Below are 26,115 nucleotides of genomic sequence, written 5' to 3'. Positions count from 1 at the left end.
CCATGCCAGTGGCATGAACACCATAAATGGGCCCATGGGCCTGAAGACTAATTACATAAACAGCTACCAGATAGATATGCTTGATGTATATTCGCACTTACCAATCATGACAAACTAGATACTAGCTATATATAGACACACTTTATCATAATGTAAAGCTGCTTTAATACAATATTTTACCTGTAATGGAAATGGAAATAGTTTACTGTTTTATATAGATGTATATATTATTTTGCATAATTTTAAGAACTTTATGTAGAAGGCATCTTACTGTCTGTTTGCAAAATCATGATCACAGGTCATGATCAGAGCTGGGTCATTGTAGAGAGTCGGTCAGAAATGGTTTTATTTGTAAAGGTCAAATGTTTAGGTGAGAGGTCACTCTACAGGAAAACTGTGGATGGTCATCAGAAGTCACTTTCAACCTTTATAAGGTCCTTAACAATTGTAAAACAAGTTACACCAACTAATATCAATCAGGCATGTTGACCCAGACGAAAGCGCATGACCTTGAAGGGTCTTATATTTATATCACTGTGGGAGGAAAATGGAGTACCTGGAAAAACCTGATGTGGTCGGGCGGCCTCGGGGTGACCCAATACCTTTTCATGTTCAGGGAATCGAACCCTGGTCGCCTAGGTGAAATGCAACGGTGTTATATACCACTGTGCCATCCTGATGTCCACCCAAAATGACACAGTTCATGGGTTTTGGAAACGAAGGCCAAGACCGATGATCATGACAATCAAAGATTTTTTTCCCAGTAACATAGCATATCTTCCATAAAAAATATAAATCATTTCAGGTTAGAAAGGATGTGCCTATTCTAACACTACAGCAGATTTTTGCCCCAGAGGGAAGTCAACCTGTCTATACTATCTATCATAAGACATGCAGCTATTGAACCATATAATCTGATATAGCCTGTAGCTTTCTATTACTACTTAACATGCAAACCTAACACATTTTTCATGCCTGAAGCAACAACTTGCAGAGTCAGATATATATATAGACACCTTGGGCCATTTAAGCAGTATTGAATTTTGAAATTTTTCTTACCCAGATGACATAGGTATATTTAACTGTAATTAATTCGGTTAATATTTCATTTTCATAATTTTTTCCTTTTAATTATTCATTAAATATAGGATTTGAATATCATAATTGCTAAAATGAAGACTATCATACAGTTATGGATCGATGTGATGATTGACAAATAGTTAAACAAGAATTTCATGGAAGTGGATGTGTCACCTGCGCAGCAAGCTATAGCTATGAGATGAATTTTTAATAAACAGCTTGGATATTCATTGTATCTATTCCAAGTGTAATTTGTATGATTTGCCGGATGGATTCCCATATACTTATACAATGAATGAACTCACGAATGATACATGTACAGTGCATTCCTCTTTATATCATGTTGCATTTGTCAGACAGAAACATGATATTAACAGGTATTTGACATTAAGAAAAACATGTTGTTTCCACTAAATCTAGTGCATTCCCATCTCTATAACTAAAAGTAAGTTCAGCAAATCAGAAGAAGATTCATGCAAAATTTAAGTGGTTTTCAATTCATACAGAAACCAGTAAGCACTATATGAAGTTTGAGGTTTATTGACCCAAAGGGAACTTGAGTTATCGCATGAAAGCCAATTTTCTATTAATAGTAACAGTGCACATGACCTTTGACCTTTGAACAATGCAAGCACTTCCTGTAAGAAAACAATGCATCAAGTTTGCGTTTGATTGGCCCAAGGGATCTCAAGTTATCACAAGCAAACCTATTTTCTATTTATAGTAACAATGACCATTGAACCTGAAGAGAAATCTAAGCAAGCATTTTTGGTAAGGAAGCACTGTATGAAGTTTGAGCCTGATTGGCTAAGGAAAACTTGAGTTATCACATGGAAACAAAATTTTCTATTTATAGTAACAGTGACCTTGACCGTTGACCTTCAAACCTGAAAAACATTCCAAAGCAACCAGTTTTTATAAGGAAGCACTATATAAAATTTGAGTTTGATTGGCCCATGCCCAAGGAAACTCAAGTTATTGCATGGAAACCAATTTTCTATCAATAGTAACTGTGACCTTTGAACATGAAAAGCAATCCAAAGCAAGCACTTTTGGTAAGGAAGCACTGAACGAAGTTTGAGTTTGATTGGCATAAGGGAACTCAAGTTATCGCACAGAAAACCATTGTGCAGATGACGCCAACATAGTGATGCCTATATGTCGCCTTTTTCAGGTGACACAAAAAGTGAGAAAAAAATGCAAAATAGTTCACACCATCTGTAGAACTGATGAAATAATAATATCACCTCCTGTCATTCATTAAACATTTGATTGATACAAAACAGATCAGTTAAACTAGAACTGATGTCCGGGGGCGAACCCATCTAATAATAGCCCTCTTCCTCCGCCACAAATGAGGTTATTTGTAGAATAATGAAATTAATTGTAGTTTTGTAACACATTAATTATTAAGGACGGGATAAATTAAGCTTTCCAAAATGGCAGGCAAAATTCTACCCAGGCTCTTACATATTATGCAATGATACAATGTACAAGGTTATTATTGTGGGCAAATTTAGTTGAAATCCCATTGCACTTATACAACATGTAATAATTGTAATGGGAAACCATTTCAGAAGTCCTAAAAAACGCCTCCCATATGCATACTCCTGAATATGCATACTCCTGAATATGCAAATGTCATGCATGGTTATGGAGAAGAAACCTATATCTATACAACGAACTGCTTGTATAACAAAATAAATTTTCAGGTTCCTTGAAGTTTGTTATAAACAAGTTTTACTGTATAAATATGTACATAACAAATTTTTCATTGTTTGATTTTACCCTCATGAGCTCATCTTTAAATTTACACCTCAAATTGAAGCAGTACAACACAGCTTTGCGGCATGTATGTTTACCTGGATAATACCGTATTTGACCTAATAAGGGCGCCCCTACCTTTTTTCAAGGAAATAAATCTTTGACTGAGTGTCAAAATGGTGTTCAAAAGTAATAATTCTTGTGAAATGTTTTGCTACTTTATGTGTTCAATTTTCTTCAGCAAATTAAGTAACTGGAACACAAGTTTTCGCCACTTTTTGTCTATATTCCTACAGATGACATGTCAGAGCAAAAAACTTAACACACATACAAATAATAACTTGCCATCTTTTTTTGAAGATAAAGTATAAGACTTCATTCTTGTTGATAAATAATTTTTGTTCAGAACAGAAAGCTAGTAAAATACATTGTAAATCAATTATTAGGTAAAAAAAAACGATGTCTGGGATGATCTGGGAAATCACCTGTGTCTATAAATAGAACACAAAAGAGTTCCATTTGGACATAAATGGTGGAACACACGTTCTCTGGTCTAAAGATCAGCTGGCATGGTTTACAACTTTACAGGTATATTCAAGTGATATTTAAGCTTAATATATGATAATGAATAGATATCTTCATCTGGAATCTGTTTATGACTAAATATTTTACCGTTTCCACAGCCTTGGGTATTCTGCTATAAGGTATAGTCTGTTTCATAAAACTTCAGAATAACTAATCTTAATAAGGGCGCCCCACTGTCAATTACCCGCGCCATGCGCCCTTATTAGGTCAAATACGGTAATATATAATTGAAAGTATCATTATAGATATATATACATTGGAGTATGGAGTGATTTTTATGGATACATCTAGGGCAGAATATCAGCTCATCCCCAAGTGAAATTTTGTTACATTTTCCAAATTTCATCTTCATATTTTCTCAATCAGAAATTGTTTGAAGTGTTCAATTACATCAATTTATATAATGCAAAGTCAACCAGTGTATTTCACATTATGTTTTCACTAGCAGATGTAATAATGTAAGTAGTTAATATTTATTGATATTTATTGAAGCTGAATTATAACATAAAAAAGATCTCTATTGATAATATATCAATTAGAAAACAATATCACTGTCCAGAAAATCACTGGTATCTCTAGAAGCTAACCACTTATACATAAATTTCTGCTACCTTGGAATATGGCAATTCAAAGGGTTGTAGTTAGCTGGTTTGGTTTATTTTGTTTAAACGTCCTATTAACAGCCATGGTCATTTAAGGACGTGCCAGGTTTTGGAGGTGGAGGAAATTAAGCCAGAGTACACGGAGAAAAACCACCGGCCTACGGTCAGTACCTGGCAACTGCCCACGTAGGTTTCAAACTCACGACCCAGAGGTGGAGGGCTAGTGATAAAGTGTCGGGACACCTTAACCACTCGGCAAATTTGTGTATTACACCCCAGTTCGAGTATGGATTTGTTATTAAAATGGACAAAATAGATTAAACAGTGTATTTTAAAATATATTTGTTATTGGCGATTTAATTGATGACAAGGTAAATAATATTTTACTTAAATATGTTCACTGAAAGAGTTGTCTTCCTAGAAACTTGATATTATCGGAAGTATTGCATAATTATTGTTACTTTCCAACATGCAAATTTTTATTTTTGCATAAATTTGTATGATGTTTCAAATATTTTTTTTATGTTAGTTTGAGAGCGATTTTGACTTTTTTTAATTACAAAACTATACCTCAGTTGGCGTATAATACGCAAACTTGATATTATCGGAAGTATTGCATAATTATTGTTACTTTCCAACATGCAAATTTTTATTTTTGCATAAATTTGTATGATGTTTCAAATATTTTTTTTATGTTAGTTTGAGAGCGATTTTGACTTTTTTTAATTACAAAACTATACCTCAGTTGGCGTATAATACGCAAGGTTGTGTATTATACGTATAATTAAATTGGTGGTTTTCCCCAACCTGCAGATGTGAATGATAGCCTATTCTGCCAATCTATATATATATACATATTTATAGCAGGATGCAGACTAAGCTATGCATATCAAAGGCAAAGTGGCAAGAAAGGAGTCTTGGATTTGATTTGGACATACATAAAAGGTGCAAATAAGATATACAACCAGTATATCGATAGCAGTCCATAGGAAGATAATTATCAATATTATATCACCTGTACAAAACCGACAGAAACGTGTCACGTCAACGAATATGCATCGCTCCATATTGATTAAGCATTGAACAATGCATCGTGAAAGGAACTTTCACATTAAGATTAGAACATCTGAGAAGTGATTTGACATATAGTGCTTTGACAGACTGTATAACTTGGCATATCTGATTTTACATTCACCTGTCAAAATGACTATCAAATGTGCAAAGGAACAAGTATATATGCATGTTCAGACTATAAAACTGCACAACAAAAAGCGTATCTAATGGAGTAGAACATTGTATCCGTTCAAAAACTTCGCATGCATGCTGAAATATATACCTTTTCACCATCTTTAAAGTTAGTAGCATCCGCCAAATACACGAATGCCAACGCAACAACCAAGACTGTGGTCGCCATGTTTGTTTGATGTACATTCACGTTGAATCGATATTTTTTAACCAATCGTTATGTTATAATTATTTGTTATGTATTAATCAATCTATAAAAATATAAATTACTTGGTACCAACAATAATAAAATGAACGATAAATACAAATTTTCCGTACAATATTTTAAACTATTTTTCTGTATCTTATCGACGCTTCAGCACTGAATACACACGTCGTGCTACCCCCCCACACATTGAAACGTTGCGTTGACTAGGATTGCAATTTGATAATCTGTGTGTATTTCTTTTCCGGCTTAGTGAAAAGGCTATATTCATACGCAATAAAACACAATAACAAACTTAAAGAATATTCCACTGTGTGTAATATTTTTGGAATGTGTTTATTTTTAGGTAATGTAAGCACCATACAAGTAATTTGCGCATGTCATTTTAGTTATTTGATTTTTTGATGCGCGCACCTTGCAATATAGTTCCGCGCATGTGTATATATTTACATTTGCAGTGCGGTTCACTAATCCTCTTAGGGATCTGTCGTTTCTTTATCTGGGCAGGGTAGGGACTTGGTGTTTAAAGCTATGGTCGACAAGCAGTGTCGCGGTCTGACGAACAATCGAGTCCATTTAACGTCTCTTCACCGCAGCACAACTTCAGGTCGCCGGTATTAGCAGCCGATTTTGATTAATCAAAACTTTGCAGACACCCATGTTTCCCCGTGCTAATCTATCGCCTCCTTGACTAACCATATTGCACATCAGCTGCAATATAGTGTATGCCGACTTGGAGTAACATCCAGTCAACTTTCTCAGACAAGATGGATTTTCATGCAGCAATGGAAACGTTTGCAGAGGCATGGGTAGCTGCCAATACCCCGACTGCTGTAAATTCTACTGAACCCCAACCACAGGTAACATCTTTTGTTTACTTCATTTTGTAGAGTTATGGTAAGCTCTCAATCTTAGGAGACTTCTAATGATATGAAGTTAATTATTGACATGTGCTCCCTGATTTTCTCAAAATATTTTTTATTGTTTTAATAATCGGCCAAAATGAAATGACAGTTGTTTGAACTTGATAGCCTGATTTTCTTAGACATTCGCTTAGAATTTCTCATCTTTTTCTCCTTTCACTTTACTCTTAAGCTCTTTTTAAGCGATATTGACATCATTATCATCAATTTTGGGTTAAAAAACCGCTCTTCTTGTGCTTGAAATAATTCATATTATCCAACGTAATGATATCCCTAAACAAAATTTTTATGTAAAAAATATTTTTGTCAACATGTAATTTATGTTTTATTCAAAGTGTATAAGTATTAAACAAAGATTCATTTTTGTGTTAGCTATACAATTGACAGACAAGTTAATGGCAATGAGAAAAAAACTTAGCTTATAACAACACCATTAATTTATAAATACCAGCTTACAATATAACACTAGATTATTGAAGTTTAAAAAAGATACTGTAGAATAAATTTATCAGTTATCTTAATAACATACACATGTTTAGAAATTGATAAAAAGATTATTAAATTTGCTGAATAACTGATAGTTTTGATTGAACTTTGGAAAGTTGTCAGCTAGTATTTCAATCTGTTCCTCTAATTTTGTGTTCAAAATTTGCCTTCTTGAACTTTATTGTCAGACGCTAAAATTATTAAGAAAATTCAAGATGCTTTGGTCTTGATTCTTATTATTGAATTGTAGAATCAAATATAAACACATTTGCGTTTTCAGTTTTTAGTTCGTTTGTGTCTGTACATGAGCAATGACATAGGTACTTGATTTGTCAGAATGGTAATGATAATTTACAAATGTTTTGTTTCTTAACACATGTTTTTTAAGAAAATCTCTTTAATCTATAAAAATCTTCTGTATAGATTTGACTAAAAACTTCATTATTGATGAAACATTTTTCTGTTTAAATATGAAACACGTTTATGTGTTGGCTTGAATTGTTGGTTCAAACCTTTTTAAAATTATCATGATAAAACCTCAATTTTATAAGCAGGAAATAGTATATTTAAAATGACTATTTATGTCTGCAATTGTAATACAATTTGACTATTTCATATTTAGTAAACTGTTGCAGTGAATATATTTAAAAGTGCTCACTTTAGTTTGGACCTGATTAAGTTAATAAGTACTTATGACCTTTCCTAATACGTTGTCTATAACACATTTTGTACAATGGCCAATATTGTATGTATAAATACCTTCTAAGTTAGGATTAGCCATATTAGCTTTTGAAGACTTCAACAAAAAGTCAACGTTTAATCCAATCATGAGCAGCATACACAGAGGTGAATGTTATTTTATAAGATTTAAGAGAGATTAATTATAACAAAGCCATATGTTATTTCTGTTACTTAACTCTTCATAGTCTTCATTGGAAAACAAAGTACATAATTGAATATTTGAATAATTTTATTGTTGTAAGGATGGTATGTTGACTTAAAAATTAGTTTTTGTGAAAAAGTAGCCTAGCAGTTTCACTATATTTTTCTATTTAGCATTTGATACTGTCTTCAGCAACTATTGAAATTTAGAACTAAGGAATTGGCTTGTTTATAACATCAAAGAACTATTCTAGCAAAAAAAATACAATTGCTAATGTACTGTTGTATGTAAGCTTTATGTTGATCAATTTGCTTGATTAACTAATCAGGTCTTTTACATTCAAAACTATTCAGAGTACATGTATATTTTTTGCTTGCCTAAAAAGTTGCCTTGATTGTGAAAACAGGAGTTAGTAGGGTAATGCTTTTAGATGATAAAGACGTTAGAAATGTACATATTTTTGTGAGAGTGTAGTTAAGTACCGTAGTGTATATGTGTGTCGTACATATAGATATGACAGAGTGTCACACAGCCATGGGTATTAATGGCCAGTCAATATAGAGAGAGAAAAGAGGTGTATATGTGGTATTGTTAACCTTGGCTAGTTAATATATTCACCTGTTATTTATTGACAAGATTAGAACCAGTAATCTATCAATCAAGGTACAATAATATAATCCTATTACCTATAATTAGTCCAGTTTGATAATGATAATAATGTGTAGTTTTATATTCCGCAATATCACTGCAACATATATAGTCATCTCTAAGCGGTTCACAAATTATTATCCTGGATATTGGGCCCTTAGCAACCACTCATTGTCTTTTTCAACTTCCTGGGAAGCGTACAGTCGGAGCTGCCATTTCAGTGCTAACAGCTTACACACAACATTTCTTGCACTGTCCTACCCTGTACTCTTTTACATCCGAGTCAACTGGAACACGGCAGACTCAAAAATAGCAACCCTTCAATCATGTAGCCATGATTCCTTTCACTAGACGACCATTCCTCCATAATATAATATCCATATTACTTTTGTGATGCAGTGGTTTTTAGGACTCCATGTATTTGAGTCCTTTTAACTGTCCTCCGCCTCTGGGTTGCGAGTTCGAAACCCACACTGTGCAGTTACCCTGATACTGACCACAGTCGGTGGTTTTTCTCCGGGTACTCCGGCTTTCCTCCACCTCCAAAACCAGGCACGTCCTTATATAAATGACCCTGGCTGTTAATAGGACTTTAAACAAAATAAACCAAACCTTTTAACTTATGCTTTATCAGTGGGACTCTTTATTGAAGAAATGCTAGACCATATATATAGTTAAGGTTATACCCAACAAGCAATAAGCCAGGGTGGAATATGTAAATTGAGGGGGCGATCGACCACAGTTTGGGTTACTGGGTTGTAATCTGTAGTCTGAGGTGATGGACCACAGTTCGGGTTACTGGGTTGTTATCTGTAGACTGAGGAGGTAATGGACTACAGTTCAGGTTACTGGGTTGTAATCTGTAGACTGAGGTGATGGACCACAGTTCGGGTTACTGGGTTGTTATCTGTAGACTGAGGAGGTGATGGACCACAGTTCGGGTTACTGGGTTGTAATCTGTAGACTGAGGAGGTGATGGACTACAGTTCGGGTTACTGGGTTGTTATCTGTAGTCTGAGGTGATGGACCACAGTTCGGGTTACTGGGTTGTAATCTGTAGACTGAGGTAATGGGCCACAGTTCAGGTTACTGGGTTGTTATCTGTAGACTGAGGAGGTAATGGACTACAGTTCAGGTTACTGGGTTGTAATCTGTAGACTGAGGTGATGGACCACAGTTCTGGTTACTGGGTTGTAATATATAGACTGAGGAGGTGATGGACCACAGTTCTGGTTACTGGGTTGTAATCTGTAGACTAAGGAGGTGATGGACTACAGTTCGGGTTACTGGGTTGTTATCTGTAGTCTGAGGTGATGGACCACAGTTCGGGTTACTGGGTTGTAATCTGTAGACTGAGGTAATGGACCACAGTTCGGGTTGGTGGGTTGTAATCTGTAGACTGAGGAAGTGATGGACCACAGTTCGGGTTACTGGGTTGTTATCTGTAGTCTGAGGAGGTAATGGACCACAGTTCGGGTTACTGGGTTGTAGTCTGTAGACTAAGGAGGTGATGGACCACAGTTCGGGTTACTGGGTTGTAATCTGTAGACTGAGGTGATGGACCACAGTTCGGGTTACTGGGTTGTAATCTGTAGACTAAGGAGGTAATGGACCACAGTTCGGGTTACTGGGTTGTGATCTGTAGACTAAGGAGGTGATGGACCACAGTTCAGGTTACTGGGTTGTAAGGCATGTTCCTCTTCTAGCTCTTGCAACAGGTAACTTGATTATTAGGAAGATTTATTTCCCCCTTTTCACAAGCTCTGTAATGGGTCTGGACGAACATGTATCCATGCTCCTTTTAGGGTATGGATCTGTTAGGGGCTAGGACAACATGTTTCCCATTTCCAAGTCCAGTTATAAGTAGTCCTGACCAATATCTTTTTCATTTCTTTACATGTTATGTGTCTGTAACGGTTCATGACCATCCCCGCTTCCCCCACAGGTTACAGAGCTACATCTTTAAAGGACCACCATCCCCCTCCCCCTCCTTCCAGGTTCGAGTCTGCAAAGATTTAGGGGTTAGGACATGCCCCATCTCTCCCCTTCAGGTTAAGGGGACCAGCACATCAGCTGTTTGTGGCACAGAAACACTGTCACTGTTGCAGAGTTAGGTTATCCCACCAATGCTATAAATACTTGTGTTCTGCATTGTAACATGTACGATATGGAGAACTGGAATGCTGAAATGCATCCATCATATACATTGTGTATGCTCTACCACCCATTCTGATAAAATGCCTCATTTTCATACAAGTACTTCCAATTCGATCATGATTTTACTTGTACTTGTTGTTTTGTCGTTATCTCCCGTCCCATCATCCTAGAGTAGTGAAGTGTTAGTATTCAATCCAACTTGAATTTCTCCTCACAGATCTATAGTACTGATTATAAATTCAGTGCCGCAGAAATTAAGACGAAAATATCATCATTTGTGAGATTCTTGGTATTGCCCCAAACTTGACTTAATCCTACTGCAATATTTCCAGTTCTATTGCCATGGCATCATATCCTTTAAATCTCATGGATAGCGGTTTTGAAAACCGAGTAATTCTTCCTCATGGAGTCGAATTCTCTTCCGCCTTCTTAGTTTAGAAAAATTGACTTCCTGTGAAAGGAAGATGTTGTACAATATCTATGTATAATGTAGAGTTTACTGTTTATCATCTGTACTTGACGTTATGTATATATGTACATAGTATATGTGTTCTTATATGTATGTAGGGCATTGTGTATGTAATATCAAGTTTATCTACTTTTATACACATGCACATTGTCAATAGATATTCAGTTTTATTTTCATCCATTCTCCATGAAATAATAATAAGCAACATTAAATAAATTAAGATTTCTTTATATAAGTTTTTATTTGTAGCTTTTTTTTTATAACTTCTTACTTCGCATGTTTAAATTCCAACATTTCCCCTGTCAAATTGAGTCACTGTGAATAGAAATGAATCCTGATTCAATTGATCTATTTAAAAGACTGGTCTGTAATCTTGACCACCCAACTTGTGCAGCTGAGCATTTTTGTGTGTGATACTAATAGCTTTAAAGATTTTTTTATTCAAATTCCTTTTTCTGCAGATGTGCATGTGCATTACCTGTGTGAGTTGTTGATGCACACACACATACCCTGATGTAATCAATCCTAACTAATCCTTATCAGGGATAAAAAAAATCTGCCAGATAAGTCACAGTACAGTAGTAAGAAATCAAACATAAAGGGTTACAGTTAAAAATCACTTTCTTGAAAATTAAACTGCGTTTTTTTTTTGTCCCTTTTAATTGTTCAAAGGCTCTAATATTGTTTGTCTTAAGACATCTTGTGGGAAGTTTTCAAAGTCAAAAGACTTTACAAAAGACACAAGATAATGCATTTAAACAAAAGACACACAATTCAAGATAGTGCCTTTCAATACAATATAAGTCAAAGTCATTTCTTTTCTTACATCAGATTGATGTGAATTTAATTTTGTTCTAGTTGATATATACAAGGCATAACTGTATATCATAAAGAGGATTCATAAGTTTTATTTCTGAAGATTTTTGTGATTTTTTTTAAAGAATACAAATTTAATGAAATTTGGTTAACATTGTATAATTTTATGAGTAACTGTTGTTTTGATCGATGTTGGATTTGTGATAATATTGTTTTGCTTGTCACATGGGAGTTCTAACTTAATTATGTAATTGCTGATACTTTAAAATGAAATTTAATTGTCCTAATAATTTAAACTGTTTTTAGTTGATTTTGCATTTACCATTAATTTTAATTCTTCAACTTTGCATAGATTAAAATATATACGTGATATGTAATTAAAGGTGTTTTACATTTTAAATTTGGAAATTTAAAAAAAATAGATTTGCATTGCAGGTAATTAATCAAATAAAATTTTGATTTTGTTGATTATAACTTAGCTGTAATGTTTATTAGCTGTAATGAATAAACATAATATGAATTTGTTATATATCAAACAATGCGTAATAAAATTATTTGAAATGGCCGACTAACCTAGCTGTTGTAAAACTAACCTGTGGGGACTTGAAATTGTCACACATTCGGCTGTGTGCAAACACGAAATGAAATTTGACATTAATGGTGATGTTAATTTCATAAAAGTGTTTTTTTTTTCATATTAGAATTGACCCTGTACACATACTAAGTATTTCGGTCCTCTTCAGATGACAACCATAATTATAATTTGTCGACTCTATCCTTCCCAAATTAGCCATATCCATTTAATTAGCTTCATCCTCGACGGTATTTTGTAATTTTGAAGCATTTTTTTGTGTAATGTATGCACCAGAGATGGTTAATACCAGAATCTATTGCACCAAGTCTCAGCGTTTTAATCGCATATGTTGCATAACCCAATAAAATCAAAATTACAATTTCAAATTTCTTAAACTATAACATATCTAATGCATATTATGGGAGCATTTGTATGTCATTTAACCGAAAGAAATTAATATATATTATAATTACACTAATGGTACAAGGAATTAAACTAAACTTTATAATTATGTTTTAAGGAATTATTCTTAATAATAATTATAATGATGCCGTATTATTAATTACTACAAATCACCAAAAATGCAGTTTTCCTTGTTATTTTTTTTTTTAATTTTTGCTAATTAAAGCTAATAAAACAATGAAATAAGGAAAGGGTTTTGATGAGTTGTAAATACACAGGTGGTGGTCATTGAATGGTTTTCTATGTCCCCCAATTTTTCCCCAACCCTTTTTGCTATGTACCTGCAGAGCCTATCTGACAGTTGTTTGAGGACAGGTGTGTAATTGAGGACTATATAGTCGGACATCTGTAGCTTTCTGATCCTTATAATCCCTAATCAGCCAAAAATCACCACAGTCCCCCTTCATGTCTGTGATAGATGACATTCATGCAGAGGTGACAGACAATTTCTCTGATGGATTTTCTCTGTTAGGTACAAGAATTTTTTTCACGGTACATCATAGGTGTAAATGTATGTGGATGACCATCTGTAGTCCCCTAATTCTGTAACATCTCAAAATCCAACTATTATAGATGGTGTCACATGGGTCCACCGCTAACTGTGACTAATTATATAACCATATGGTGTAAATGCACAGGTAATACAACCAAGATTCAACAAATTAGTACATGTGTGGTTGTCCAGTTAGATGTAATTCAAAAAGGAAAAATACAATCAAATTCATGAGTGTAAATTGAAAGCCTGCTTCATTTATATGGTGTAAATCTGGGTTAATCAAATTAGGGAAGAGTGCGTATTCAAGACTCCCCAGGGGGTTGGTGACATATGGACAGGTGTGAAATGGGATTAGCATTCTAGCTAGTATTAGGTAGGTGTCACAGTGTAGGTTAAACTCCCTAGAGGTTAAACTCACTTTGATATACATACTTGTAGCTGTTTGAATTTAAAGGGATATATTTTGCCAGGTTTTGAGGAATGGTACCCTAGCTATCGTAAATAAGGAAAAATTTTCAGCATTTTTTCTGAAATAAGAAATAAAAAAATTTGACAGTTTTACCTTAATGGTTTCTAAATTTTCATCCTCAAAATCTTCACATTCCACTGTACAATAGTAAGCAGTTTAGAACCTTTGTCATTATTTCTGATTTGGAAAATTAATGTTGAACTGAGGAAAATGCAGGGCTGATTTTGTGGCCCTGTGAAAATTTGTAATTAATAACTTTCTTGTGAATGCACTATTTTTTTGACAATTTTTTTCCCTTTATTTTTTGTTAAAAAAATTGAATAATTTATGATATATAATGTTTTAAAAATATATACTTTTCCTCCCATCAGTTTTTGATGTGGACTTGCATGGACAATTTCCAGTTGGGAAGCAATTTCCAGGATCAAACTGACAATTTATAGGAATTATGCTTAAATTTTTTTATAATATTGTTTGGAGATAGCATTACCATTTTTACCTTAAATAATCTGCCAGGAAAAGCTATTTATAAAGAATTTAAAATAACTGTTTTCTATAATTATTTTGCAAACAGATACAATATTTCTATTTTAATCTTCAATAAAGGTAATAATAATATAATTCAGTGTCAGTCTTAAAATACAGCCACAGGATCATTATCATGTTAAATAATCAAATGTAAATACAGGATGCTCATACTGGAGTTAACATTTAGTGGATTAAAAATTTTGTGTTTGGTCTAGTTAGTTAAAATTTTGTATTTGCTTGTGTGATTTGAATTTTTGTATTTGGTCGAGCGAGTAAAAATTTTGTATTTGGTCTTGTGAGTTAAAATTTTGTATTTGGTCTTGTGAGTTGAAATTTTGTATTTGGTCTAGCGATTGAAAATTTTGTATTTGGTCTTGCGAGTTGAAATTTTGTATTTGGTCTTGTGAGTTGAAATTTTGTATTTCGTGAGTTGAAATTTTGTATTTGGTCTTGCGAGTTGAAATTTTGTATTTAGTGAATTGAAATTTTGTATTTGGGCTTGCGAGTTGAAATTTTGTATTTTGTCTTTGAATTAAACAATAATTGATATTACCTGTATTTTCTGATGCTTTTGGTCAAGTTCATGCTGATAAATTGTAGATATCTATATATGGTATTGTAAATGTCCTTGGTTAAGAGCATTGTAGGCCAATTTTTTTAGTCTCATCGAGAAAGCACATGTATGCATGGAGAATTTTTTTTAGAATTAATACAAAAGGTCAGAAAGTGTCTGATCTACACAGTGTATATATATATATAGGGTCCACTAGAGAAAATCATATCCCAAAAAAACCAAGTATGGAAGAAGACAGATTATCTGTCATATCTGGACATTAATGGTACGATAGATATACATGGTAAAACAATGTGGAACAGTACATGTCAATCTCATCGCTAATCTTGTCAGGGAAACGGCAAGTAAGAATTAGACAAGTAAACAGAGATAGATAATGAAGTTTATGAGAGTAATACACCTGTTGAGAGCAATAAGCTGTTCGCCTATCTACGACAAGGGTGTCGATGTGTCATTTCATCATGTCTTCATTCCGTAATAGAAATGGATTTCCATCTTTTTTGTCTTCAGAAATTAATTAACAGACTGAATATTTTTTTTGTTTTTTTTCGTGTGTGTTTAGATGTTAAACATCTAAATTCTTTATTTCCAAAAAAATATAAACTTAATATGAATGTGTTTTATGGCTTGTGTATATGCCTGCTTCCTTGACGGGAAAGGAAGTGAATAATTATATGATAAAATCACAACACGATTTTATAAAAACTGCCTTTACACATGCTCATATTTACACAATTTAGCACAAGTTTATAAATATCATGGGTGTTTGAATGTAGAAAAGAATTTTCTTAATCGATAGAATGGGTTGCAAGGCCAAAGGAATTGAGAAATGTTTCTTTGTAAAGTGTAACAAGAGAAAATGTTGCTACATGCAGGGAAATTAAATGGAATGATATAATATTCTTTGAAATTTATAGGAATACCAAACATTGAAAATATGGAATTTTGTTTGAAATCCTGAGCAGATGATTGGGTAATTTTTTCGACCTGAGAGCTCCTGAGTTTTTTGAAGCTTTGGCCTAGCTAAGGAAATACTTGATATAGTATAATATTTTCTTTCCTTCGCTTTCTTTTAGTCAGTTGTATGCCCAAATATCTGTATTATTGGCAAACTTCAAAAAAAGGTCCTGTTAAGATTGAAAGTTTAATTATTCAGGGGGAGATAACTTGATATAAATAACTTTCCTTTCAGGAGAATATTTTGGTAGTAATTTGTTATTCTATAAAACATTTCAAGTATTCATAGGTCCCATTTCAACAAGATGTGTTTTCTTTATATACATGTATGATATAATATAAGTAAATGTTTGTTTTCGGAACACCTCAGAGAGTTCTATATCATATGATAATATGAAGGGCTCTGCAGGGGGGAGATATGATGCAAGCAAAGTATAGTCAGCATTTCCAGTTAGTCTCCCTGACATGTGACGGCTATTAACCAATCCCTGACGGTGTTTCATTTATGAGGTATAATAAAATGTATTTCAATATGAATCTGGAGTCGTTATGACTCCCTTTAATAGAATCGCTTAAACTTTCAACAGCCTGCGTCTGCTCAAATTTGGAAAATATAGCTATATATTTTCTTTGAAATGGCAAAGATATATTGATAAAAACTCATTTTTATCTTGGGAAAGTGTCCTGCTAGGGCCAAATATCATCAAAGTGAGACCCATGTTTTGCTGACGCGTTCAATTTTCATTCAACTTTAATTGTTAGGTATTAATATAATAGCTGTGTTAATCATGTACATACCTATACACATCCAGTCAGTTTGGTTTATGTATAGGTCACTGTTCATTGTATGATGAATGCAGCCTATAAATGTTAATCTGTATGCATTTTCCATATCACACATCAATCAACATCGGTGATTTTATGTCTCTTTTATGGTAGGTTTACTAATCACCTTACATATAAATCACTGCAAGATGAATTTCAAATGATTCGCTAGACTATCATGCCTCATTGAAATTAATAATTAGATCATCATGTCATGTCACAAACAATGAAACCTTGTTCAAATGTATGCATTCAATTATATTCTGTAATCTCATAACTTTATTTAGATTTTATGTTAAAACGTCTGGCTGTTAGTAGATATTTTACTAGATTTCATAATCATCATTTTTTTTTTCAAATTGTAGAGAAAACTAAAACAACAATTTATTTCATAAGTTTTGTTGATAGTCATGCATTGTTTATGTCGTAAATCAAACAGTTATATTGATTAAAAAAATTACCATTATGCAACATACGATATTCAGTCTAATATGCACACCTTCTCCTATAAGTGCAACCCACCCCCACCCCCACATTTTTCTTTTGTCAGGAAAAGAGAATGGTCGCACTAATTGAAACATCTGCAAATATATGATATAGTCTGAAGTTTTTTACTCATTCTCCATATTTGCAGAATTATCAATTTGGTAATAGTAACCTGAAAGTGGTTCACAAATAAGACCTCCCTTAAAGTTTTGAGGATGAAGACAGTAATAAAAAGTAGTGTATTTATTTTTTCCAGGTTGGAAAACAGAACACTGACGACTTGCCGACACTCTTAACCAAAGAGCAACTGGCATCTAAACAGTCCCCACCCCCCTCTTCTTCCTCGCCCAGTAGTCCCCCATCCCCGGGACAACGTTCTTCTCCTAGCCACGTCCACCCAACAAGCCACATCCATACCCCAAGGGGCCACACCCCCACAAGCCACACCCCCACAAGCCACACACCCACAAGCCAAACCCCCACAAGCCACACACCCACAAGCTACACTCACCCAACGACAGGGCACAGTCAACAGACGCCATGCCATACACATCCAACAAAAAGCTTCAGCCATCCAGCGACAAGTCCGGCTCATCTGACAGCAGGACACCCCAATCCAAACCCAGGATACACAACTCCGACAACAAGTCGGTCGTATCCGACGACAACAACAGGCCATAGCCAACAGAAAACGGATGCCACACCTGTAACAAGCCACACCCCTCAGACGCCAAACCCGACACCAGCCACCAATCTTACCCCTGCAGGTAAGTCAGTACTTTTAAGAAATTGATATGAAATCTTGCGAATATTAGTATTTTGGGGAAATCGTACAGGTTCCATCTGATTACTGCAATAGGTGCACTGCTACGTTCGCAGAAATTGACCTAAAATTGTGCCGAGCCTAAACAATGCCCATCTGGTGTCCGTACCGGCCATATATTGGTTTTGTATAGCCTAAATCTAAGATAAAAACTATTGTAGTAGAGTTCGGACTGTCAGGACATGATCAGAAAAATTGTAGGTGTGTGTCATAGGCATAGTACGAAAATGGCCGAAAGGGCTGGGTTTTTATCGCCGTATAAGATCGTTGTTTTAAATAATGGAATTACTTTGATCTGTTTTTTGCTTTTAAATGGTTTTTCACAAAATAGCAGATTTTAAATTTGTATTGATTAATGTAGGGAAGTTAAGTTGTTGTTTTAGGAAAAATAACCCCAGGACTTTGTAAAGTTGTTTGTGTGATAATGGATATGCTGAACCAACGCAAGTGAAGCTCGATAAGTGAGGTTTCATAATGTAAACAAAAAAACAGAATGAGACAAACAAAGAGAAACAAAGCATTAGAATAACACTAAAACAATAGAATATATACACAATATCATAATAGAAAGGTAACACAATTTTATAACAGGCAAAACAATAGTATATAATAAAATACAACCAATTTCTATAGAGGATACAAATTAGTGGAATGAAGACATTATAGGTGATGAAAAATAAAGCAAATATGATCAAAAAATTTACAAGAAAAAGATAGCCATTTCTGTGTGTGCTGAATAGTTTTTGGCAGATATTCTGACAATTAGTGGGAATGCAGGGACGCAAAGCTAAGGCGCTCAGTAGAAACCCATACATTTGTCTCCTACAGCAAATTGCATGTATGAACAAATTTCTTGAAATGGCCCAGCTAGGATATTTTTACATGCTAGATAACCAAGTCGACTTTAGGATGAAAGTGTGTGGATTCTCATCACCACACTCACACTAATCAAATCAATCAAAATTTGGCACAGATTAAAAAACGGGGATGTTTGGAAGAACAACTAATTTTGCATTATGATAGCATCAGACATTAGCGAGTGTGATTGATGAAGATTTAGCTACTATTAACATGTGTACAGTCTGCTGACAAAGACGCTTTAATGTGAAATACACTTAACCCAGTATTATATTAGTTATGTATATGGCTATGATACAGTCTTCAAAGACAGTAGCAGTAAGGGAGGTGGACGTCTAGGGAAACACCAAGTACAGTGGTAGTTAGGGAGGTGGACGTCTAGGGTAACACCAAGTACAGTGGTAGTGAGGGAGGTGGACGTCTAGGGTAACACCAAGTACTGTTGTAGTAAGGGAGGTGGACGTCTAGGGAAACACCAAGTACTGTTGTAGTTAGGGAGGTGGACGTCTAGGGAAACACCAAGTACTGTTGTAGTAAGGGAGGTGGACGTCTAGGGAAACACCAAGTACAGTGGTAGTGAGGGAGGTGGATGTCTAGGGTAACACCAAGTACTGTTGTAGTAAGGGAGGTGGACGTCTAGGGAATCACCAAGTACAGTGGTAGTTAGGGAGGTGGACATCTAGGGAAACACCAAGTACTGTTGTAGTAAGGGAGGTGGACGTCTAGGGTAACACCAAGTACTGTTGTAGTGAGGGAGGTGGACGTCTAGGGAATCACCAAGTACTGTTGTAGTAAGGGAGGCGGACGTCTAGGGAAACACCAAGTACAGTGGTAGTGAGGGAGGTGGACGTCTAGGGAATCACCAAGTACTGTTGTGGTGAGGGAGGTGGACGTCTAGGGAATCACCAAGTACTGTTGTAGTAAGGGAGGTGGACGTCTAGGGAATCACCAAGTACTGTTGTGGTGAGGGAGGTGGACGTCTAGGGAATCACCAAGTACTGTTGTAGTAAGGGAGGTGGACGTCTAGGGTAACACCAAGTACAGTGGTAGTAAGGGAGGTGGACGTCTAGGGTAACACCAAGTACAGTGGTAGTTAGGGAGGTGGACGTCTAGGGTAACACCTAGTACTGTGGTAGTTAGGGAGGTGGACGTCTAGGGTAACACCAAGTACAGTGGTAGTTAGGGAGGTGGATGTCTAGGGTAACACCAAGTACTGTGGTAGTTAGGGAGGCGGACGTCTAGGGTACCAAATACTGTTTCTATATCCATACCACAACCTACTAAACCAAGGACAGAAATGTCTTCGTCATATTAACCAAATATTGCCATTTAGGAGGGAAATTTAGTATGTAATAATAAAAGTTTCATTCATAATTTCAAAAAATCAAATTAGTCAAATTAAATAAAAAAAGAAGCTCTTAGAATCAGTAGTATTAATTTGAGGGCATTAATATGTCCAACAGATCACAATATGTATATACTTTTCTATAACTTAAGAAAGTTGGAATGTGCGCTACCTGCTGCATGTAAAACGGTACTAAATGATGTTCCGTTGTTTGAGATGACCAACATGTAAACAACAATTGCATTCAGAACTGGTTTTAGAAACCATTCCTCTTTCAGTTGTATCTGTCATTGTAAATCATCCATCCATTGTTCCATTGTTAGTTTGTGTCTCCTGATTTCAAATTGATCAATTATAATATATCATAAACTAAATTGAAATGTTTGTCGTGACAAATAAAGCCCAAATAGAGAAGTCCTCTTGTCAATTGTTGCCATCAGCTAATTTAGTTATTGTTTTTATTTTATTTTATTTTTTTTTATTTCATCTAATACTTTTGATAATCTAGCTGCCACATTGATCGTGATATATATTTGGGAGAAAGGCATAAAGCATAGGCAGAGGTTCAGAACCTAGAAGTAATTTAGTGAAGGACGAATTGTGTCTTGTAGGAGGAGTAATTTATATTAGTGAAGGACGAATTGTGCCTTGTAGGAGGAGTAATTTAGTGAAGGACGAATTGTGTCTTGTAGGAGGAGTAATTTAGTGAAGGACGAATTGTGTCTTGTAGGTGGAGTAATTTAGTGAAGGACGAATTGTGTCTTGTAGGTGGAGTAATTTAGTGAAGGACGAATTGCGTCTTGTAGGAGGAGTAATTTAGTGAAGGACGAATTGTGCCTTGTAGAAGGAGTAATTTATATTAGTGAAGGACGAATTGTGCCTTGTAGGAGGAGTAATTTAGTGAAGGACGAATTGTGCCTTGTAGGAGGAGTAATTAAGTGAAGGACGAATTGTGCCTTATAGGAGGAGTAATTTAGTGAAGGACGAATTGTGTCTTGTAGGAGGAGTAATTTAGTGAAGGACGAATTGTGCCTTGTAGGAGGAGTAATTTAGTGAAGGACGAATTGTGCCTTGTAGGAGGAGTAATTTAGTGAAGGACGAATTGTGCCTTGTAGGAGGAGTAATTTAGTGAAGGACGAATTGTGCCTTGTAGGAGGAGTAATTTAGTGAAGGACGAATTGTGCCTTGTAGGAGGAGTAATTTAGTGAAGGACGAATTGTGCCTTGTAGGAGGAGTATTTTAGTGAAGGACGAATTGCACCTTGTAGGAGGAGTAATTTAGTGAAGGACGAATTGTGCCTTGTAGGAGGAGTATTTTAGTGAAGGACGAATTGCACCTTGTAGGAGGAGTAATTTAGTGAAGGACGAATTGTGCCTTGTAGGAGGAGTATTTTAGTGAAGGACGAATTGCACCTTGTAGGAGGAGTAATTTAGTGAAGGACGAATTGTGCCTTGTAGGAGGAGTATTTTAGTGAAGGACGAATTGCGCCTTGTAGGAGGAGTAATTAAGTGAAGGACGAATTGTGTCTTGTAGGTGGAGTAATTTAGTGAAGGACGAATTGTGCCTTGTAGGAGGAGTAATTAAGTGAAGGACGAATTGTGCCTTATAGGAGGAGTAATTTAGTGAAGGACGAATTGTGTCTTGTAGGAGGAGTAATTTAGTGAAGGACGAATTGTGCCTTGTAGGAGGAGTAATTTAGTGAAGGACGAATTGTGCCTTGTAGGAGGAGTAATTTAGTGAAGGACGAATTGTGCCTTGTAGGAGGAGTAATTTAGTGAAGGACGAATTGTGCCTTGTAGGAGGAGTAATTTAGTGAAGGACGAATTGTGCCTTGTAGGAGGAGTAATTTAGTGAAGGACGAATTGTGCCTTGTAGGAGGAGTATTTTAGTGAAGGACGAATTGCACCTTGTAGGAGGAGTAATTTAGTGAAGGACGAATTGTGCCTTGTAGGAGGAGTATTTTAGTGAAGGACGAATTGCACCTTGTAGGAGGAGTAATTTAGTGAAGGACGAATTGTGCCTTGTAGGAGGAGTATTTTAGTGAAGGACGAATTGCACCTTGTAGGAGGAGTAATTTAGTGAAGGACGAATTGTGCCTTGTAGGAGGAGTATTTTAGTGAAGGACGAATTGCGCCTTGTAGGAGGAGTAATTAAGTGAAGGACGAATTGTGTCTTGTAGGTGGAGTAATTTAGTGAAGGACGAATTGTGTCTTGTAGGAGGAGTATTTTAGTGAAGGACGAATTGTGCCTTGTAGGAGGAGTATTTTAGTGAAGGACGAATTGTGCCTTGTAGGAGGAGTAATTTAGTGAAGGACGAATTGTGCCTTGTAGAAGGAGTAATTTATATTAGTGAAGGACGAATTGTGTCTTGTAGGAGGAGTAATTTAGTGAAGGACGAATTGTGTCTTGTAGGAGGAGTAATTTAGTGAAGGACGAATTGTGTCTTGTAGAAGGAGTAATTTATATTAGTGAAGGACGAATTGCGTCTTGTAGGAGGAGTAATTTAGTGAAGGACGAATTGTGCCTTGTAGAAGGAGTAATTTAGTGAAGGACGAATTGTGCCTTGTAGGAGGAGTAATTTAGTGAAGGACGAATTGTGCCTTGTAGGAGGAGTAATTTATATTAGGGAAGGACGAATTGTGCCTTGTAGGATAACAATTTATACAATTTTGATAGATTTTCTATATTTTTCAGCAGAGATCTATTAATCTAATTTGAATTAAGAAATACAGGATTTGATGTTGAAATGTTATTTATAAAAGACTTATATAGTGATTCCCTGTCGAGAAAAAAGGAAAAGTTTCATTTGGTTTATGATGCAGATTTTTCATCACATAATTAATATAATCTGAAGATTTAGATAAAATCACAAAATTCTCATTTTTCCATTTAATAAAAAAAAAGGTTCTGGCAAAAGTATATAGTGATTTTGACATAATTCTTCTTATTTTTACATAAACCAGTGTATTGTTTTCATCGAGTGATGTCAAAATAGGTTGTATATATTAATTATATATGTTGGGATATCCACTGAGTAGTGGAGTTATTGTGCAGTATGTTTATAGACAAAATGGTAAAATGTGATTTGTATAACTAACTGGTTTGTGACGTTCAGACTTACATTCTAGTTAGACTGTTAAATCGTTAGGAGAACACAGTATATTAATATTTTTCTGCGTGTGGAGTTGAAATTCAATTTACCTTATGAGCAGCCATGCAACAGGTGTTGCTTATATAAAACGTATCTTGATTAGGACTTAAACATGAATAACAGTTCAAAGTCAGAATAGATGCTCACGTCTAAAATAGAGGAAGAGCTTCTGCAGGTTTAGAAAGCGGAAATTTTATCTTCAACACACAGTACGTTCCAAGCAGGTCTAAAATAAAAATTCATCATTTTATAGTCATGAATATAATATTTTCATTAAAAATACGAATTTCTGCCAAAGGAATGGTGAGAGAAAAAAAGTTTTAAAAAATATTGATATATATACATATATTATATATATATATATATGATTTAATGTGATCGCGGTAGAGGGTAGCATATGTATTATCAGGCAACACTATCTCATAATCTCTGGTGAAATCCCGTATGGATTTGTGATGCTAGTTCCCGTTCACACCAAGCCACTTGTTTATGTGCTATCAAACACAGTTATCACACGTCTTGCGCAAGTCGATCATAGTATCCCACCGCCGCTCACCAAAACCTTCGCAACCTAGCTCTTCATATTCATGTGCAGATTAAAAAAATACACCAAATTGCATCACTTATCTGCCGGATCAAATTCAACCATGCCTTTGAAATTGGAACCTTCCATAAGATTTTGTATCCATATTTATTTAAATTTACATCAGATGTTCTCTCCGTCTTTAAGATATTTAATTAAAATGGTATTCTAGACGTAATTTGTCAATGCGGGTTGGAGGCCCGATGGGAATTAGCACTACTTTGAACAGTTGTAGGGGGAGATTTCTGCCTCTATCTCTGTTATGTGGTATACATGTGTTTGCAATCATGGAAAACTTTCAGTGCAGTCAACATACCCACTATTAGACTTATCCCTCCGTCATATTAACTCATCTTTTTAAATTTCTCCATCACCAAAAAAAAGGGTTTTATGTACAACAAATGACTTACAAAAACATTATGGTAAAGCGGGGCAAGAAAATGGCAAATGGGATGTCATTTCTTGAGAATACTTGCTCTCGGGCGTACGTTTCATGGTAAAGTGTGGGGACTCAACAGTTTTTGTATTCAAGAAAATGGCAAATGTGATGTCATTTTTTGATAGTGCTTGATTTTTGGCGTTCATTTTATGATAAAGCCCTGGGGCATGAACAGTTTTTGTATTCAAGAAAATGGCAAATGTGATGTCATTTTTTGATAGTGCTTGATTTTTGGCATTCATTTTATGATAAAGCCCTGGGGCATGAACAGTTTTTGTATTCAAGAAAATGGCAAATGTGATGTCATTTTTTGATAGTGCTTGATTTTTGGCGTTCATTTTATGATAAAGCCCTGGGGCATGAACAGTTTTTGTATTCAAGAAAATGGTAAATGTGGTGTCTTTTTTTGAGAGTGCTTGCTCTTGGGCATACATTTTACGATGCAGCAGGCATGAAAACAATGTTTTTTGTTTACGAAAATGGTAGAAATGATGTCATCTTTGAAATGCTTGCTCTTTGGTACTCTTATCATAGAGCACATTTATCTGTTGAATTTTACTAATGTTAAAGATTGATTTTGTTTCAAATATACGGAATTGTTTGGAGACCACTTATGTCTTAACTCTTTTAAGGAATGTTTTAAATTGTTATTCTTGAAGATTCTATAAAAATTCATTTGTCTTAATATTCTCTGTTGAAAATTTACCCATCATGTAATAGTTTTAAATCTTTTCAGTCAAATGTTTTTGTTGATAAAAAATACGGTATATAAGAATGTAAGAAAAAATGAATTTCTTGATTTGTTGAGAATTTAAAATTTTTTTTAAATCATTGGTCACCAGCTCATTAAAACCTTTTCATGTATACATATGTTTGTTAAAAAAAGTCTTAAAAAGGAATTGATTAACTGCATACAAATATTTTGAACAATTTCCCATATACTATAACTGTGGAAGAAATTACATTATTAAAATATGGAAATTCCCATGAACAAGTGAAGTCATTTCCTCCACACATGTCTGCTTGCAGAAAAATAAAATTTTGAAACCTCCCACAGAAGTCAGAATTTAAAAAAAAAAAAGGTATTCACACTCTGCAAGAGAAATATTGTTCCAAAGTAGGATTACACACAAGTAGTCAAAAGAGTAACGTAGTCGGTCTCCTACTCGTTTTGAATATAATTAGTCTGTAATATTCTATACATCCTTTCAATAGTATTGGTGCGGATACATTCAAGTGAGGCAAATATATTTATGTATCAGATATGGAATGACCTTGAGATGTAGGTCAAGGTGAAGTAACCTGATCCAGCTCTATCAGAGAAGCTGTATAGCCTGCATACTGTACACAAACCCTGATTAAGTACTAAAACATGATAGGTGAAAAATAGGATAGAAGTAAAAAGAGTTTGAAAATTATTTTTAATCTTTACACTAAAAATGCAAGGTCGTTTGTTTAGGACTGTGATAATGGTTAATTACCATGGTGATAATTGAGAGGGATGCACCTGGGTTAAACACCGTCCATGATTACGCTGGCTATTTCTACACCAAATTATGTTGGGTTTTCCGTGAACTATGAGATAATAATTATCTCCTTGTATATTATGGTATGTATTTGGTTTGATGTTTTTCGAAATCTATCCCTTTTAGAGATTTGATATGGGTAGAGACAAAAACCTC

General features: G+C 34.9%; 2 protein-coding genes across 2 annotated transcripts in view; one reads left to right on the top strand and one right to left on the bottom strand.

Moving 5' to 3' along the window:
- LOC117316497 (transmembrane 9 superfamily member 1-like) overlaps positions 1 to 5,461 on the bottom strand; it is a 43,808-nt gene extending 38,347 nt beyond the window's left edge. The window contains exon 1 of the mRNA XM_033871106.1: positions 5,368 to 5,461. Coding sequence (XP_033726997.1) covers positions 5,368 to 5,445 — 78 coding nt within the window. The 5' untranslated portion in view covers positions 5,446 to 5,461. The remainder of the gene's footprint in view (positions 1 to 5,367) is intronic.
- Positions 5,462 to 5,948: 487 nt separating this feature from the next.
- LOC117316729 overlaps positions 5,949 to 26,115 on the top strand; it is a 66,739-nt gene continuing 46,572 nt past the window's right edge. Inside the window, exons 1-2 of the mRNA XM_033871484.1 lie at positions 5,949 to 6,341; positions 17,491 to 18,001. Of these exons, the coding sequence (XP_033727375.1) occupies positions 6,207 to 6,341; positions 17,491 to 18,001 (646 nt within the window). The 5' untranslated portion in view covers positions 5,949 to 6,206. The remainder of the gene's footprint in view (positions 6,342 to 17,490; positions 18,002 to 26,115) is intronic.

Source organism: Pecten maximus, chromosome 18 (genome assembly GCF_902652985.1).
Source record: "Pecten maximus chromosome 18, xPecMax1.1, whole genome shotgun sequence".
Taxonomy (NCBI): domain Eukaryota; kingdom Metazoa; phylum Mollusca; class Bivalvia; order Pectinida; family Pectinidae; genus Pecten; species Pecten maximus.
The sequence above is the reverse complement of the archived record's forward strand: the minus strand, read 5'-3'. Positions and strand labels throughout refer to the sequence as shown.